Source organism: Otolemur garnettii, unplaced genomic scaffold, assembly GCF_000181295.1.
Source record: "Otolemur garnettii isolate 467f Iridium unplaced genomic scaffold, OtoGar3 scaffold00125, whole genome shotgun sequence".
Taxonomy (NCBI): Eukaryota; Metazoa; Chordata; class Mammalia; order Primates; family Galagidae; genus Otolemur; species Otolemur garnettii.
In genome coordinates this window covers 1,446,950-1,466,163 of record NW_003852520.1, presented here as the reverse complement: position 1 = coordinate 1,466,163, position 19,214 = coordinate 1,446,950, and the positions used below count along the sequence as shown (strand labels likewise).

Here is a 19,214-nt window from a genome sequence, read left to right as displayed (position 1 = left end):
GGTCAGCATCAGGAATTAGGCCTGTTGTACTGGTATGGACATGGGATGGGTGTCTGGTCCATGAAAATTGGGTCAACTTAAGGAGGTGGCCAACTATGGAGATTCTATATTTAAAAAGCTGTCTTATTATTGACAGTTACTATGTGCAAAGTACTAAAGGCACTTTAAAAAATTGATAAATTTCTTTCCTTAATTTTTCAAGCACATGTTAATACTGTTTTCCAGGCACTGTGTCAGGTTCTGGGAATATAACAGTAAATAAAACAGACAAATCCCTACATGCTTTGTCATCCATCTCACAACCTTAAAGTGTGACTATTACTATTTCCATTTTACCTGGAAGGAAAGTGAGACTCTGAAAGATTTCACGAATTAACCAGTATTATACAAAACCAGGATCCAAAACTTAGGTACCATTAACCACCATGCTGTGTTATCAAAATTTTCCCTGTTAGGGGTTTTATGAAGAAGAACAATTAATTAATCTCAGTGTCTTAAATAGTGAAGTGCTCGTTCTTAACCTAAACCAAGGCTGTAGGCTAAGAACATTGAACAGGGAAGATCATGATGCCCAGAGCACTCAAGTACACAGGTGCCTCCACTGTCTCCCATCTTCCCACATACATACACACAGCCAGTGCCATTGCTAATTGAATGAACAGTTACCTTTTCTGCTAAAACTATATGTAGCCACACGGTCCTCAAAACAACTACTAATGGTATTGCCAGTCACAGTTGGCATTCACAGTAAAATTTATTATTCTAGTCCTTTAATCTTTAAACAATTTTTCAAGGCTGATATAGTAGAAAGCACAGATTTGAAAAATAATAGATACTGGTTCAAATTTTGACTATTGTACTATTGGAGTTTTTGCTTTTTTTTTAGACAAAGCCTCAAGCTGTCCCCCTGGGTAGAGTGCCATGGCATCACCCTCACAGCAACCTCTAACTCCTGGGCTCAAGCGAGTCTCCTGCCTCAGCCTCCCAAGTAGCTGGGACTACAGGCGCCCGCCACAACGCCTGGCCATTTTTTTTGTTGCCTGGCCCTCATTGTTGTTTGGCGGGCCCGGGCTGGGGATTCGAACCCACCACCTTAGGTGTATGTGGCTGGTGCCTATAGCCACTTGAGCCACAGGTGCTGAGCCTCTTTGTTTTTTAAGGATACAGAAATACTCTATGGCATTGGTATTTATCAGAATAAAGATACTTTGGTTGTTCGGTCTATGTAAGGAAGTATTAATGAAAGATAATGATTCAATTGTATTGCTCTCTTACTAGTGTTCCTTGTTACAAAGTTTCTTACTGGTACATCATATGTATTTTGTCACTATATTTTATGGTTGGAAAGTCTTTATTATGTCCTTATCATATTTCTCTACTTCAAAATTTGAAATATCTTAAATTTCTTTTGATCACTGGGCTTTGTATTAAGTAATCCTCAGTTGAATTATTAAAATTAAAACACAAATTGATAAGCATTATTTATAACATCTCCAAATTGGAAACAATCTAAATGTTCATCTTCTGGCAAAACTTACCACAAATAAATGAACAAAGCCAAGCAAGTAGCTCAGGAATTAAACTAATAGCAAAAATATTTACCAAATAGTACAACTTTAAATCCAAATCAAAGGACCTTATACAAAGACCTGCTTGGTTACATATTCTAGGTTAACAAAATTAATTTAGGACGGCACATGTAGCTCAGTGGGTAAGTCACCAGCCACATACATGAAGGCTGGAGGGTTCCAATCCGGCCCGGGCCTGCTAAACAACAGTGACAACTGCAACAAGAAAACTAGCCGTGCACCTGTAGTCCCAGCTACTTGGGAGGCTGAGGCAAGAGAATCACTTAAGCCCAAGAGTTTGAGGTTGCTATGCACTGTGACACCACAGCACTCTACCCAGGGCCACAGCGTGCGATTCTGACTCAAAAAAGAAAACAATTTTAATTTAGCAGTGGAAGCTCAAGAAACCAAATTGGTGCTGCCATCATAAAGACTGATTGATTTGTTAGCAAATTCAAAGAATAAACAGAAATTACACACAAGAAAAATATACCCATTTGTCTAAGAGTTCCTTGGGATGATGCCAAATGTAGGTTGTAGGTGATATTGTGAGAGTATGGCGAAATAACATTTAATATCTGGAAAACCCAGGACGCTGAAGTTACTGATGATTTACAGAAAAAGCTGTCTTGGTCAGATTGAGCCTCCCCTGAACACAACAAACCCTTGGCTTTATAGAGTTTGGGGAAATTAAAAGTTCAAAGATTGGCAAATTTTTAATGTCAGAAATGAAGTTACTTTAGCTATAGAAACATTTTCACTCAGGTGAGTCAGTTGATTGGTTGGCATTCAGATGTATATGTTCATTAAAGTGAGTCCAGTTCTTAATTGGTCAGCTTTCGAAAATAAGAGGCCATCACTAATTGGTTAATTTGCAAAAGCATATTCACTGAAGCAAATTGTTATTGGCTGATCAGATTCATTTAAACCAATTCTAGCAGTTGTTACTGTCTTAAAAACTGTCATTTCTTAAGAAGGTTTAAAATCCAGTCACTACTTTTGTACCATGGCTACTGACCATTTATAGCTTTTTCTAGGACTGTATTCTCTTGTAATCCACTACTCTGGAAACCTTTTGGACCTTGTATATATCATTATAGTGAAATTTCATAAGCCTTGGTATGAGTTTTTTCTTTTTGGTTTTATTCCGTTTTATTTTCTACTATTTCATCACATTTAACACGAACTGGGCTTATTCAGTCTTGGGACTCATATTCTTCAGTTCTGTCTGATCCAGACCATTTTCAGTCTCTATATCTCTACCTCCCCCCAATTTCAGGAATAGATACTTGGTCTTCCGTTTCCTTCCTCTGCCAGCTGTTTACATTTGCCATTCGTCTATCCAGGGGTTGGTCAGAGAGTAAATAGTTAGGCTTTGTGGACCAGATGGCCTCCCTTGTAACTGCATTGCTGTTAGAGTTCAGAGGACGCATAGGCAATAGATGAGTTAATGAGTATGGCTGTGTTTCAGTAAAACTTAAGTAACAAAAGCTGATAGGTCACATACGTATTTTAATAGCCCTGTCCTATCTTGTTCGTTTTTCTAGGACACGAGCTCAATTAAGGGTGAAGATTTTTGTCTGTTTTGTTCATTGGGCATATATCCTACACTCAGTAATCATTCAGCTGCTTGCAGCTCATGGTGCCACATGGTACATTAGGATATTTGTATTTGTTTCCTGTTCTTGTTTGGGGGTAGTTTCTGAGAAAGGAGAAGGTGTGTCTGTCACTGTCATCTTAGGACCAGTAGAATACCCTTTGTGATGTCTTTCAACCCCCCAATTTTTGTTAATATTCTTTTTGAAGTTAGGATAGGGCTGAAAGTCACATCTGTAATTCTCTAGTTTACTTTTACCTCTGAGCATTCTTTAGCCAGTCTATTTACAGGGGGTTCTATGTTAGAGTTGTATAGCAGTCACTTTAAATAAATCTACTTGCCTGAGTGTGTTGTTTATAGAAGAAGCACATGAACACAGAGACGTTACTTAGAATTTTTTTTTTTTCCCCCTCTAATAAGGTACTAAGTTTTGACAAATTTGCATCATGCGTGAGTATAAGCTAGTCGTTCTTGGCTCAGGAGGTGTTGGAAAGTCTGCTCTGGTAAGTCGTTCTTACTATACCTAAGTTTTTTACCCTAAAACATTTTTTTTCTGTTGAGGTTTGGGTTTTGATTATTTGTCTTGGTTAAAATGAAATCCCATAATGATTTTAGAAGCAATACCATATTTTTCTTGTAATTTCACCTAACTTTTAATTATATCTCCTTGCAACATTGGTTCTGGACTGACATGAGGTATGCCAGAATATAGTTTGGACTAAGCACAGAGAATGAGAGTGTATGAATGAATATGTGTCTGCATTTCAGAACCAGATAGGAATGAATTTTGGTCTTCCTGAGTCAGCTTTTACTATATATTTTATGTTAGAAAATATCAAAGCTTATGAGATCTCTTTTTTAATACTATCTTTGACTGTCCAGTGTTCCATTATCTAAATGGCTGTGTTTTCTGCATCAAGGAATGGGATAGCAGAAGGGGAGACATTTAGGGAAAATAACTTGATGAATCATTGCATTTAGCAAATCCCCACCAGAAGATAACAACAGATTGACCTTCACTTTCTCTGTAGTGAGACAAACTGTCTTACCTAGCCACTAGGGTGCCATCTAGTTAAAATCAAGTTTTGACCCCTGAAGACTGGAACAGTAAATACTTAAAATTTTTAGAATAAATGATCTCTCAACTTAGAATTAAATAAGGAGTGTAGTGTCTATTAATTTTTTTTTTTTAAATAAAAATAGGCTTTCTGGCTCAGTGCCCCTAGCTCAGTCATTAGGGCACCGGCCACATACACCAAGGCAGGTAGATTCAAACCTGGCCTGGGCCTGCTAAACAACTACAACAAAAAAATAGCCACATGTTGTGTGGGCACCTGTAGTCCCAGCTACTTGGGGGGCTGAGGCAAGAGAGTGCTTAAGCCCAGGAGTTTGAGGTTGCTGTGAGCTTGTGATGCCATGGCACTCTACTCAGGGCGACATAGTAAGACTCTGTCTCAAGAAAAGAAAAGAAAAACAGGTTTTCTGAGGTAATTTTCTCACCAAATATATACATTCACATGTAGTATTGGTAATTTTTTTCATCAATGGCATAATGACGTATGTGAAGTAAGTACTTTAAAATGTACAAATTTGAATTTGTTCTTTTCTTTAGAAGTATAATGGTGTGTTAATTTTTTTCAGACTGTACAATTTGTTCAAGGGATTTTTGTTGAAAAATATGATCCTACGATAGAAGATTCTTATAGAAAGGTATGTATTTTTGAAGGCCTTTTCTCTTTTGATTTTTAGCTTTTCAATTAATTAGTGGGAACAGTTTACACTTAATTATGTGTTTACACTTAAAACATGTCTGAGATTGCATGTTTACTAGTTTTGGAAAAATCGTAAATACTCACACACTCACAGAGTTTTGTTTCTCCAAACCCTCATATTGCAATGGACATGCACACTTTAAAGCAGAACATTCATTTCATGTGGTAGCCTCATGCTTCCCCCTAAAAGACTAATGTCAAACTCCCTTCTTTAGCCTAGAGATAGACATACAAAGTCTTCCTAAAATTCCTATTAGCCCCTTGAGAATGTGTCACTGGGCTCGGCGCCTGTGGCTAAAGCGGCTAAGGCGCCAGCCACATACACCTAAGGTGGCGGGTTCGAATCCCCAACCCAGGCCCACCAAACAACAATGATGGCTGCAACCAAAAAATGGCCAGGCGTTGTGGCGGGCGCCTATAGTTCCAGCTACTTGGGAGACTGAGGCAGGAGACTCGCTTGAGCCCAGGAGTTGGAGGTTGCTGTGAGCGTGATGCCATGGCATTCTACCCAGGGGGATAGCTTGAGGCTCCATCTCAAAAAGAAAAAAAAAAGAGAGAGAATGTGTCACTGTTTACAATACAGGTTAAAAAATCCCCTATCTGGGGCGCCTGTGGCTCAAAGGAGTAGGACACTGGCCCCACATGCGGGAGGTGGTGGGTTCAAACCCAGCCCCAGCCAAAAACTGCAAAAAAAAAATCCCCTATCTGAAATTCTTGGAACCAGAAGCATTTCAGATTTTGGATTTTTTTTTTTTTTAATTTTTGGAATATTTGCATAGACCTAATGAGATACCTTAGGGATGAAACACAAATCTAAACATAGAATTCCATTTATGTTTCATATATACTGCATGCACACAGTCTAAAGGTAATTATATGCAACACTTTTAATAATTTTGTGCTTAAAGTTTTGACTACGTTTTGACTTCTACCTGTTACATGAGCTTAGGTGTAGAATTTTCCACGTGTGGCATTGTATTCCACATATAGCTCAAATGCCTTCAGATTTTGGAGCACTTTCAGATTTCTGATTTTCAGATGAGGGCTCCTCCCCTGCAGAAAGTTTAGTTGCCATGTCCTCTGACAGTGTGTGACAGTAAAAGAGCGTGCAGTAGGGAGAAAGTTGGCTTCCCACCTGACGTACAGCCCTTCAGTTGTACAGATAACTGTTTCCGCTCCTCCCAGCCCTTCAGTTATACAGAGGGTGACCAGATGTCCCACTTTTTGTCCCACATCCCTTGGCGTTTTTAAAAAGTCCCGATTTTTGGAAAGAATGCACTAACGGGCAGGTGAACAGAAAGGGAATATACGGTTTTCGGCTGCCATGTGGCTATTTCGCCAGAATATGAGTTTTATATTATTTTTGTTAATTTTATGTTAAACTGTAATGATAACAAATAATCGTTGAGAAGTGATTATCGAGAACTGCTTATCAAAGTTTGCATTGTTGTCAGGCCCTGCCCTGCCCCGCCCCACCCTCGGGCCATGTTGTCCCGCCTTACTGATGTTAAAATCTGGTCACCCTAGTTATACAGATACTGTTTCCACTCCTCCCTCCTGTCCACCCTCTGTCAAGAAAACTGGAAATACTTTCCTGTACCCCAGCTGTGAGGCAATAGTAATCTTTTACTCAATTCTAAATAACTTGTTTCCCTAGGAAATATTAGGTGAAAAAGGGTAACAGAGATACGTGTAAAATTTATTTAATGGCTGTGGCACTGCTTCCTTGCTGCCAGAAATCTTGTTCCAGTATGGTGCTGGAATATACACTTATCTAGAGAAATGATCTATCTAAAGTATTATGGAAAAGTTGAGATAAACAAGATTACTTCTGGTATTATTAGAACTATTACTAGTTTTATTTATTTCAGCAATGTTGAAATTATTTCTTCTCCAGATATAAGTGCTGTGTGATTCGTATTGAGACTGGATCTTATAGGTGTCCTTATATTGACTCAAGAACACAGGGATTGGCTCGGCGCCTATAGCTCAACCGGCTAAGGCGCCAGCCACGTACACCTAAAGTGGCGGGTTCGAATCCCCAGCCCGGACCCGCCCAACAACAATGACGGCTGCAACCAAAAAATAGCCAGGCGTTGTGGCGGGCGCCTGTGGTCCCAGCTACTTGGGAGGCGGAGGCAGGAGACTCGCTTGAGGCTCTGTCTCAAAAAAGAAAAAAAACAGGGATTTTTGAGCATAGTACACATAGTATGTACACTTTGCTTGCTTAGATGTTTTTCCTCCTGTTTTGTTAAAGTATGGCTTGATAATAGCTTGTAAAATTTTTATAATCTATACCTGTTATAATATATTAATGTTTGCATGTATTAAGATATCTTAAGCACATAAAAAACGATAGCGTATTTTAATTTTTCTTACAGCAAGTTGAAGTAGATGCACAACAGTGTATGCTTGAAATCTTGGATACTGCAGGAACGGTATGTAAAGCAAAGTACCAAAGCATATGTGATTTATATAATAGCAACTCAGTAAATGCTAGTGCTCTATAAACAAATAGTAGGGAAGCTTATTGAAGTTTGCATTAAATCTTAAAGGAATTTTTCTTATTCTCTTGAATTCTACCTTTTTTATATTGTCCTTTACTATTGCAGTGGGTCAGTTAATGAAAAATTAATTAGAAAATTTGTTGGAAAAAGTATCAACCTCACTGATACTTTTGAAACAATATAAATAGTGTGGAGAATACTTGAGCATACATTCTTTCCTTAGCAGCTGTAAAGTTTTTTTTATTATTTTCCCCTTCAGAGTATTAATAAACTGACTAGATTTGTTAAAGGTGAAAAGGAGATTTATTCTGGGTATGTAGTATTCCTTCAGCTAATATTTGAGTACCTGATATATGCCAGACATTATGTTCTTACCCTCAAATGCTCATGGTCCAGAGGAGGAAGAGAAAATGACATGATGTGTGTAAGGTGCTGCTGCTCCCCGAGCTGTGCCTGTGAGCTGACAGGCTCCTGAGGAGACAGCTGGGGTGCTTTACACATTATGATAGATTTAAAAACTACCTTCAAGTAGCTTTTGGGAACAATTTTTCTGTTCCATTGGAGTATACATATTTATTGTAAATAAATCTACTTTGTATTATTTTTAAATCTATTTCTTAAAATACCAATTTTTTCAAATAATATCTTGCCATGGACTATGGACCGTATTTTTAAGAAGTGTTCTGTAATACTATAGTATTCTTCAGTGAGCTATAAACATTATAAACTCTGAAAATGGTTAAATTAATTCTAAAACATTTCTTGTTTTTAATATTCCTTTTATAGGAACAATTTACAGCAATGAGGGATTTGTACATGAAGAATGGACAAGGCTTTGCATTAGTTTATTCAATCACAGCACAGTCCACATTTAATGACTTACAAGATCTGAGAGAACAGATTCTTCGAGTTAAAGACACTGATGATGTGAGCTTGCTCTTTAACATATATTTTATTTCAAAACACTTATTAAATCAGTTTTAAAGTTTAAATTTAAACTCAAGTTTTAAAGTTCATGTATTTGGGCAGATGCGGGGGGGGAGCAAAAGCTTTTTCCTTTAGTCAAAAATGTATCTTTAACACTTCTACATGTGTTCAAATATAAATCATGTGGAAGGTGAGAAATTCCCTCCTTTTCCATTATCTTAGGAAAATTAAATGTTGCACCATTCCTGTTTTTAAACCATGCATTTGGTGGAGAAGAAGGAGGGATGTGGGGGCCTGTGGTACTAATAGAATGAGTGATGTTCTGGGCCACATTTCTGGTAGATTTAAGAACATTTTTAATAAGAATCAGACATTTAAATGTACCTATCTCAAGCAGCTGTGACGGCATAATAATTTTAAAAATAAAGCATGAAAAACATTAGATTCTAAGTTTCATTGAGGTATCCCTTTAGAGTATACCATAGTGGATTTTAATCCTATGTGAAATACCAAAAAGATCATTTCTAACTAAGAAAATGACATGAAGGCTATGTTAACCAGTTTGATGGAAGTGTTTCGAATTGTATGTGAAAACACCACACTGTACCCCAGAATTGCATTAATGTACATAATTATCATTCAATAAAAAAAAGAAAAAAAATCATTTCTTATCATACTATATGTAATATTGGTTCTCAAAATTAATCTTGCAACAAAATCACCTGGTTAAAACAGATTTCTGGGTCCAACACCCAAAGTGAGTTCTTTTTTTTCTTTTTTCTTTTTTTTTTTTTTTTTTTGAGACAGTTTCACTTTGTTGCCCTGTGTAGAGTGTGGTAATATCACAGCTCACAGCAACCTCAAACTCTTGGGTTCAAATGATCCTCTTGCCTCAGCCTCCCAAGTAGCTAGGACTACAGGGGCCTGCCACAATGCCTAGCTATTTTTAGAGACGGGGTCTTGCTCTTGCTTAAGCTGATTTCGAGCCCTTGAGCTCAAGCTATCCACTGCCTCAGCCTCCCACAGAGTGTTAGGATTATAGGCATGAGCCACCGTGCCCAGCCCGGAGTGAGCATTTTTTTAGTTAGTAAATCTGTTATATTGTGTTGTCTCTAGTAACTGCCATAGTTTTCTTCTATCAACTGCATTAAAGGAGTATTTATGAAATGCCTAATAAACTCTATATCAAGCCACAATTCTTTTCCAGTTTGGGTTTTTTCCAAAAATGCTTTAAAAAGCCAATTATGCAGTGGTTAATACCGGTTTTTATAAAATAAGTTTTGTTTTTCCCTATAGTATTTTCTCTCTCTCTCTCTCTCTTTTTTTTTTTTTTTGGTAGAGACAGTCTTACTTTGTCACCCTTGGTAGAGTGCCATGGCATCACACAGCTCACAGCAACCTCCAGCTCCTCGGCTTAGGTGACTCTCTTGCCTCACTCTCTCGAGTATCTGGGACCACAGGCACCCACCACAATGCCCAGCTATTTTTTGTTGTTGTTGCAGTTAGGCCAGGGCCAGGTTTGAATCCGCCACCCTCAGTATATGGGGCCAGTGCCATACCCACTGAGCCACAGGTGCCGCCCCCTCCCATAGTATTCTTTTACTTAAAATTATGAACTTTGCATAATTCACCTACATTATGCCATTAATAAGTGTTCTTGATCTTATTAAATTTAATTTAATTTTTTGGCTTTTTAATATAAGAGAAGCTTAATATTCCATTGTGTATACTTCCCAAATTTCTCTTATTTGCGTTGTGCAGTTAAGAATGCTTATCTGATAAATGAATGTCAAGAAATGAGAAAACTTGAGGTTGATTAACACTTTAGAGAAACATTTTTAAATGTTGAAGTGTAGGCTTGGCACCTGTGGCTCATGTGGCTAAGGTGCCAGCCACATACAGCTAAGGTGGCAAGTTCGAATCCACCTTGGGCCCGCCAAATAACAAAGACAGCTGCAACCAAAAAATAGCCGGGCATTGTGGCAGGCGCCTGTGGTCCCAGCTACTTGGGAGGCAGAAGACTCACTTGAGCCCAGGAGTTGGAGGTTGCTGTGAGCTGTGATGCCACAGCACTCTACCTGGGGGGACAGCTTGAGGCTCTGTCTCAAAAAAGAAAAATGTTGAAGTATATTGGCTTTTCACACTACCACCCTGTCATACTTCCTTCTTGAAAGGTTATATGTTTTACTTACTATAATTAGTTATAAGTCCATTGTAATACAATTTTAAGGTTTTTTTCCACTCTTTCACAAGTAGGTCATAGCTTGGTATCTTTTTCTGTTTTCTTCCCTCTGGAATTATCGTTTGACATCTCCCTGAGAAGAGAAGGCAGTGGAGACAACTGGCAGTGTACCTGATATGAAAGCCAATACTGTTTGTTGTACAAATTAATGTTGTTAAGACTTTCATGTTTTAACTATATTCTATTACACATAATTAATTTAGTATTTTTATTTGGCATCTTATGTAAAAAGTAATCCTTAGGCTTGCCTTTTAAAATTGTTTTGATTGGAATTTATATAGCATATTTACTTATTTTTTACCCTCACAAATATATTTTTAGGTTCCAATGATTCTGGTCGGTAATAAGTGTGACTTGGAAGATGAAAGAGTTGTAGGAAAGGAACAAGGTCAAAATCTAGCAAGACAGTGGAACAACTGTGCATTCTTAGAGTCTTCTGCAAAATCAAAAATAAATGTTAATGAGGTATGGTCATATGTGCTTAACATAGCTCTCTATTTGGAATACAACATTCACAATTATTGGAAAAAATGTTTATTGAAGTAACCCCACGTTGATATGTACTCAAAGTGATATGTTGATCTTATTGGCAAGAAAAAATCTTAAAGTCCTCAGGTATCCAGAGTATAATAAAATGCTTAATAAAAGGGACTAAAATTTAAAAGGGCATGCATGGTTCTTAAAGGGGCTTAAAGTCATTTTATAGAATAAAAACATAAAAAGATGTGGAGAAGAGTAAAGGATGTTTTTCTTTGTGTGATGGTAAATATTCTAATTGAACTAAGATAAGATTCTGCAGTTCTTTCAACTGCATATTTAAGAAGAATCATCCCCCCAAATAAGCAAAAAAGCACTGGGCAAGTGGCAGTAAAACACCTGGTTTTACTCATTCATTAGCTGGACAGAAGAGTTGCTTTCTGGGAATTCACATTTATATACATGAAAATCACTAGTTTTTCATTTTACTTTTTCATTCTTTGCTTTTTAAATTTTTTTCACCATAAATTTTTTTTTAAATGAATATTTTTGCAGATCTTTTATGACCTAGTGCGGCAAATTAACAGAAAAACTCCAGTGCCTGGGAAGCCTCGCAAAAAGTCATCATGTCAGCTGCTTTAATATACTAAATGCATTGTAGCTCTGAGCCAGGTATGTTAATGACTCTTTCCTATAACAACTTTATTAGGGACACTCTGTTGTGAAAGCAAGTATAGAATTTTTTTGGTTAATTCTAAAAAAAAAAAAATGGTTACCTTCTTTTCAGTATATCTATATGGCTTAGTATGATACCCTATTAAAATAATAGTTTCATTTACCTGTCATCATAAGTTATTTTACACAAGTGAATATTCTAAGTAAGTTCATTCATTATATAACTTATACCCTAATGGTACGTTGGTTGGTGCTGGCAGTACAGTAGTGGACAAGAACCTTTTCTCCTTGCCTTTAATTACCTGAAGTTAATTAAAATGTACTGAAAGAAAGAGACACCCACTAAACTGCAAAAAGTGATTAATGGTATGACAGGATAAATCCAGCATAGTGCCAATAATGAAAACCTCTTACATATTTACCATGTGCCAGGAAATCTTAATACTGTCTGTATATTAATTGGATTCCCACACAAGCCTACGAGACAAGAAATATTATTCCCATATTATAAATGAGATAACTGTTAACAGAAAGATTTTGAGTTGTTCAAGCCCTGCAGTTAGTAAAGGAGAGCCAGAATTTGAATGGAGAGACCATGCTTAACCACTGTGCCATCATGGATGCTGTAGGAACAGGTAATTGGGGCAACAGACCTGTCAAACATGGACTGAGGATTTAGGGAACGTGTCAAGAGTAAGAGACATCTAAGCTGAGATCTGAGGGACAAGTAGAAATTAGCCTATGTTGTGGATAAAGAATTCCAGCAGAGAGCACCACAAATACAACCCAGAGATGAGATAGCAAAGGAGAACTGAACATACATTTTTACATAGGTTATGAAAATAGTCATTAAATGAGGTCAGTTCTTATCGAGCAGTTAGATCAGTGCCTGGCACCTCATAAACACTCAGCTGCTGTGTTTGCCAGTGATAATAGTTTTCAATTCAGTTATTAAACCATGCATTTGGGCCGGTTGTGGTGGCTTACACCTGTAATCCCAGCACTCAGGGAGGCTGAGGCGGGTAAATCACCTGTGCTCTGGGGTTTGAGACCAGCCTGAGCAAGAGCAAGACCCTGTCTCTAAAAATAGAGTAGAACACTTGAAGCCTGAGTGTGACATTGGCCTGAGAACAAAACTTTATAGGGGGAGATCTAATCAGGATGGTGGCCGAGTAGCAACTTCTGTGTAACCGGATGCAGTGAGAGTGGGGAGTGAAGACTCCAGGCATCTCTGGCCAGTGGGTTTTGCCCAGAGGCTGTCCTCTGGTGATCCAGGAAGTCAGCGAGAGACTTCTGGACCGCATGAGGAGGTCAGAAGCGGTGGAGAACCGGCAAGTAGTAGGTGCCCATTTGTTCAGTCAGAGGCTGCCTGCAGTTTTACCTATAGCAAGAGCCTTGCCTGGGGGCTGTTTTGGTTTTTCTGGATTTGGGCATTCCATTGAACTGCCTTGGGAGACCTTGGGCCAGTGTGTGGATGACTTTGGGCACTGTCTGGGGCTCCAGACTGAGTTGCTGAGCTGGTAAGGAGCTAATGCCGTTCAGCTGTGGGCTGCCCTCACAGCAGTTATGGGGGAGCTGCCCCTGCGTCTTGCAGCATAAGGATCAGCCAGGAGACCTTGGGCGAGTAATCTAGTGACTGAACTGTCCAAAGGCGAGGGCTGAGATGCTGGGGAAGTGCGGAGATCCAAGTGTTTGGCAGATTAACAGCCTTGGCCCTCAGGGGCATTGAGGAAAACTGGATTTGGCACACTGGATAAGAAGGCAGCCACACCAGGAGAGATCCCAGGGATAAGTGCTTTCCTTGGAAAGCTTCTGTTGGGCCAAGGTTCATGGTCTGGAGCAGGCATCCTCAAACTATATATAGCCCACGTGCCACATGTGGCCCACCAAGGACATTTATCCGGCCTGCCGGGTGTTTTTGCCACCACTGCCTGTCCTGCTTAACAGCCAACTTGTCCCAGGGCCTGCAGTCGGCTCTCCAACAATCTTGAGGGACAGTGAACTGGCCCCCTGTTTAAAAAGTTTGAGGACACCTGGTCTGGAGTGTCTTTTAAGTGGCCTGAGGAGACATTTGGGCTTTTAAGCCTGCAGGGTCTGTGAAATCATCTGAGGCCTCTAGTCTCCATCTTGTACAGCTGTTTCAACATTGAGATTAACTTCTCATTCCCCAGATCACCTGTTGCCCAGACAGTATTTGCCAAGATATATATATTATTTGTTTTTTTGGTTTTGGGTTTTGTTTTTGTTTTTAATTTCAACATTTTTTTTACTTTTTTCTTTTTCTTTTTTTTTTATTTAAATACAATCTTCCATTTTTGCCTTCTTTAATAATTACTTTCATTTTTGCCAGTGTGTCTGCCCCTATTATTTGTTTTTTTGCCCCAATTTTATCCTGTTAGGGTTTTTGCTTGCTTGTTATGGTTTGATTTATAGTATTTTTGTCTTTCCTCTCTACCTGGTGGAGGTAGGGTACTGTGTCTGAGCCAGCTGGCCAAGAGCTGTTGACTTCAAGGGAATAACCCAACCTGGAACCTGCAGAGGTTGGGGGTCTTTAAGGGTGGGTCATAGTACCCTATATACACCTATATTACTCCTGTTTCTTTCTTTTGGTGCCTTTCTTCTTTTTGTCAATACTTCCTTTTATTCACCCCCTCTTCTTTCTCTCTCTTTTTATTTATTTTTCTTAAATCTTTTTCCCTTCTTACTCTTCAGTCTTCTCATCCTTCTAGTCTTGCACCAAAAGGACTCATTAAAACTTTAGGCCAGCGGCATAATAATGTAGAACAAGAAGAAATGAAAGGGAAATTAGGGTAAAGAAACAGATATAAGAAAACACTCGTGAAGAAGAATCAGCAAAAAAATCCTGGCAACATGAACTGCCAGTCCAGAGTAACCCCTTGTAGGGATCGTGAGGTAGCTACAGCACAGGATTTCTCCTATAAAGAAATGTTAGAAATGACAGAAGGGGAATTTAAAATACATGTGATGAAAATAATGAAGGACATTGCTGAGAAAGTGGAAAATAATCAAAAAACAATGAAAGAAATTGCTGAGAAAGTGGATAATAACCAAAAGAAAATTCAAAAACAGAATCAAATAAGAGATGAACCATATGAAGAATACAGAAAAGATAGAGCAGAGCTGAAGAAAATGAAGTAGTCAATTAGGGAACTCAAAGATACAATAGACAGTATTAACAACACATTAGACCAGGGGTCCTCAAACTATGGCCCTTGGGCCACATGCAGTCTTCCCAGGACATTTATCCGGCCTGCCGGGTGTTTTTGCCACTGCTGCCTGTCCTGCTTAGCAGCTGAATCATTCTGGGGCCCGCAGTCTGGCCCTCCAACAGTCTGAGGTGCAGTAAACTGGCCCCCTGTTTTAAAAGTTTGAGGACCCCTGGATTAGACCATGCTGAAGTAAGAATCTCAGAGGTAGAAGATAAAGCTTTTGAGATAAACTCAGATAGTTAAAGTGGCTGAAAAGGATATAGAAAGCACTGATAGAATTGTGGTACTTTTATGAAGCATTCAAACATATGAGTTATAGGTATCCCAGAAGGGGAAGAAGAATGCCCCAGAGGAATGGAAGCCATACTAGAGAATATTATAAATGAAAATTTCCCAAATATCACTCTCTGTCATAATCATTTAAGAGGGATATCGGTCCCCTGGTCACCTCAACTCAAATAGACCTTCTCCGAGGCATATTGTGATGAATTTATCTAATGTCAAGACAAAAGATTTTGCAGGCTGCCAGGAGTAAGTGCCAACTGACCTACAGGGGCAAACCTATCAGGGTGACCACGGACTTCTCTAATGAAACTTTTCAAGCTAGAAGACAATGGTCGTCTATCTTTAACCTACTTAAACAGAACAATTTCCAGCCCAGAATTCTGTATCCCACTATGCTAAGCATTAAAATTGACAGAGAAGTCAAATCTTTTGTTGCTATGCAAACACTGAGGAAATTTGCTATAAGACCAGCTTTACAGGAAATATTTCAACCTGTCCCACAATGGACCACTGACCATCACAATGGACCTTCAGCAAAGTAAACACCCAGAAATTAATGGACAGAACCTAGTTTCCACAATGATGCAAAAGATAAAACTAAGCAATGGGTTTTCACAAAATAAGATGAATAGAACACAACCACACTTGTCAATTATCTCAATAAATGTCAGTGGCTTGAATTCCCCGCTGAAGAGGCATACATTGGCAGATTGGATATAAAAACACAAGCCATCTATTTGCTGTTTGCAGGAAACACACCTCATGTCGAAAGACAAATTAAAACTCAGAGTTAAGGGTTGGAAATCAATCTTTCAGGCAAATGGAAGTCAGAAGAAAAGAGGGGTTGCAATCTTATTTTCAGATACATGTGGATTTAAAGCAATTAATGTTACAAAAAACAATGATGGTCACTTCATATTGGTCAAGGGAAAAATACAACAAGAAGACATTTCAATTCAAAATATTTATGCACTCAATTTAAATGCCCCCAAATTCTTGAAACAGACCTTGCTTAGTCTGAGCAATATGACATCCTATAACACCACAATAACGGGATTTTAACACCCCTCTCTTCAGAGCTGGACAGATCCTCCAAACAGAAATTAAACAAAGATATTAGAGATTGAAATAAGACCCTAGAACAACTGTGCTTAGTAAACATATATAGAACACTTCTTCTCAAAGATAAAGAATTCTTCTCATCGTCCCATGGAACATTCTCCAAAATTGATCATATTCTAGGACACAAAACAAACCTCAACAGAATCAAAAGAATTGAAATTCTACCTTGCATCTTTTCAGACCACAAGGCACTAAAAGTGGAACTCAACTCCAGCAATAAACCTCACACAAAGGCATGGAAGTTACCTTATGTTGAATGATAGTTGGGCGCAGGAAGAAATTAAAAAAGAAATCATTAACTTCCTTGAGTATAACAATAATGAAGACACAAGCTACCAAAACCTATGGGATACAGCAAAAGCAATCCTGAGAGGAAAATTAATTGCGTTAGAAGCCTGCATTCGAAAAACAGAAAAAGAGTTGCATCAACAAACTCACAAGCCATCTGATGGAATTAGAAAAAGAACAACAATCAAAGCCTAAACCCAGCAGAATAAAAGAAATATCCAAAATTAAATCAGAGATCAATGAAATCAAAGACACAAGAATCATATAGAAAATTAATGAAACAAGGAGTTGGGTTTTTGAAAAAATAAATAGATAAGCCCTTGGCCAGACTAACTAGAAGTAAAAAAGTAAAATCTCTAGTAACCTCAATCCAAAATGATAAAGGGAAAATAAACAACTGATGCCACAGAGATACAAGAGATCATCTCTGAATACTACCAGAAACTTTATGCCCAGAAATTTGACAATGTGAAGGAAATGGATCAATATTTGGAATCACACCCTCTGCTTAGACTTAGCCCAGATGAAATAGATCTCCTGAACAGACCAATTTCAAGCACTGAGATCAAAGAAACAATAAAAAAAACTAACAAAAAAATGCCCTGGTCCAGATGGCTTCACCCCAGAATTCTATCAAACCATTGAGGAAGAGCTTACTTCTATATTGCAGAAATTATTCCAAAAGATTGAGGAGGAAAGAATCTTCCCCAACACGTTCTATGAAGCAAACATCACTCTGATACCAAAACCAGGAAAAGACCCAACTAAAAAGGAGAATTTCAGACCAATTTCACTAATGAATATAGATCCAAAAATTCTCAATAAAATCTTAGCTAATACCATGTTTCCCCAAAAATAAGACCTACCCAAAAAATAAACCCTAGCAGGGTTTATATGCATTTGTCATAAATATAAGCCCTAACCTAGTAATAAGACCTAGTTATGGGCATGGCTAGGCAGATATGCTGCCTAGGCATGCCACCCATTTCGGGTGCAGAGCAGTAAGGAAGATTGGAATACCTTTTATCTGCCACAGTTCTTTCTCCGAGCCATTCGCACTTGTGTGGGTATGTGTGTGGTAATTGCAGTCGCAGGCATCCTATTATTGCACACCTGGGAATGATTAGGGGAAAGGAGTTCATGCATCACTAGCTCCAGCCCCACCAACAAGGTCGGCTGCCCCTGTCAGGTTCCAGAACAAGACAATTTAACTGTATTTGAATAAATGTAGATTGTTGTATTATAATATTTGTATTATATGTAATAAAAATAAGACATCCCCTGAAAATAAGCCCTCGAGTGTCTTCTTAATAGAAAATAAATATAAGATAGTGTCTTATTTTCAAGGAAACGTGGTAGATTACAGTTTATCATCAAAAAAGTCATATATCAGGATCAAGTTGGTTTCATCCCAGGAATGCAAGACTGGTTTAATATGAACCAACCTTGGTTTATATTAATAAACCATAAAGTCCATAAACGTTATTCACCATATCAGGAAAAGTAAAACCAAAGACTACATGATCCTCTGAATAGATGCAGAAAAAGTATACAATAAAATCCAGCATCCTTTTTTAATTAGAACACGGAGGAGTATAGGCATAGGTGGTACATTTCTTAAACTGATCAAAGCTATCTATAACAAACTCATAGCTAGTATTTTACTAAACGGAGTAAAACTAAAAGCTTTTCCTCTTAGAACTGGAACCAAACAAGGTTGTCCTCTGTCACCATTACCATTCAACATTGTGCTGGAAGTTTTAGCCAATAACAATTAGACAAGACAAGAAAATAAAGGGCATCCAAATGGGAGCAGAGGAGGTTAAACTCTCCCTTTTTGCTGATGATAGGATCTTATACCTGGAGAACCCCAAAGACTCAACCACAAGACTCTTACACGTCATCAAAAAATACAGTAACATCTCAGGATATAAAATCAGTGTCCACAAGTCAGTTGCCTTTGTATACACCAACAATAGCCAAGATGAGAGGTTAATTAAGGACCCAATTCCTTTCACAGTAGCCCCAAAGGAAATGAAATATTTAGAATATATCTAACAAAACAGGTGAAGGACCTCTATAACAAAAATTATGAAACCCTAAGAAAAGAAATAGAGGACATCAACAAATGGAAGAACATACCAATGCTCAAGGCTGGGGAGAATCAACATTGTTAAAATGTCTACATTTCCTAGAGTAATTTACCAATTCAACGTCGTCCCTATTAAAATACCAACATTGTGGCTCAGTGCCTGCGGCTCAAGTGGCTAAGGCACCAGCCACATACACCTAAGGTGGCGGGTTCAAATCCGGCCTGGGCCTGTCAGACACAATGACACCTGCAACCAAAAATAGTAGCCGGGCATTGTTGCGGACACCTGTGGTCCCAGCTAATTGGGAGACTGAGGCAGGAGACTCACGTGAGCCTACGAGTTGGAGGTTGCTCTGAGCTTTGGTGCAATGGCACTCTACCCAGGGGGGGCAGCTTGAGGCTCTGTCTCAAAAAAAAAAAAAAAATACCAAC

The 19,214-nt window shown here is 38.5% G+C and overlaps 1 protein-coding gene across 1 annotated transcript in view; it reads left to right on the top strand.

The window, feature by feature from the left end:
* Positions 1–1,926: 1,926 nt before the first annotated feature.
* The window catches only part of RAP1B (RAP1B, member of RAS oncogene family), a 21,810-nt gene continuing 4,522 nt past the window's right edge, over positions 1,927–19,214 (top strand). Inside the window, exons 1-6 of the mRNA XM_003797820.3 lie at positions 1,927–3,668; positions 4,807–4,875; positions 7,319–7,375; positions 8,231–8,371; positions 10,935–11,078; positions 11,646–11,762. Coding sequence (XP_003797868.1) covers positions 3,612–3,668; positions 4,807–4,875; positions 7,319–7,375; positions 8,231–8,371; positions 10,935–11,078; positions 11,646–11,732 — 555 coding nt within the window. The 5' untranslated portion in view covers positions 1,927–3,611 and the 3' untranslated portion in view covers positions 11,733–11,762. The remainder of the gene's footprint in view (positions 3,669–4,806; positions 4,876–7,318; positions 7,376–8,230; positions 8,372–10,934; positions 11,079–11,645; positions 11,763–19,214) is intronic.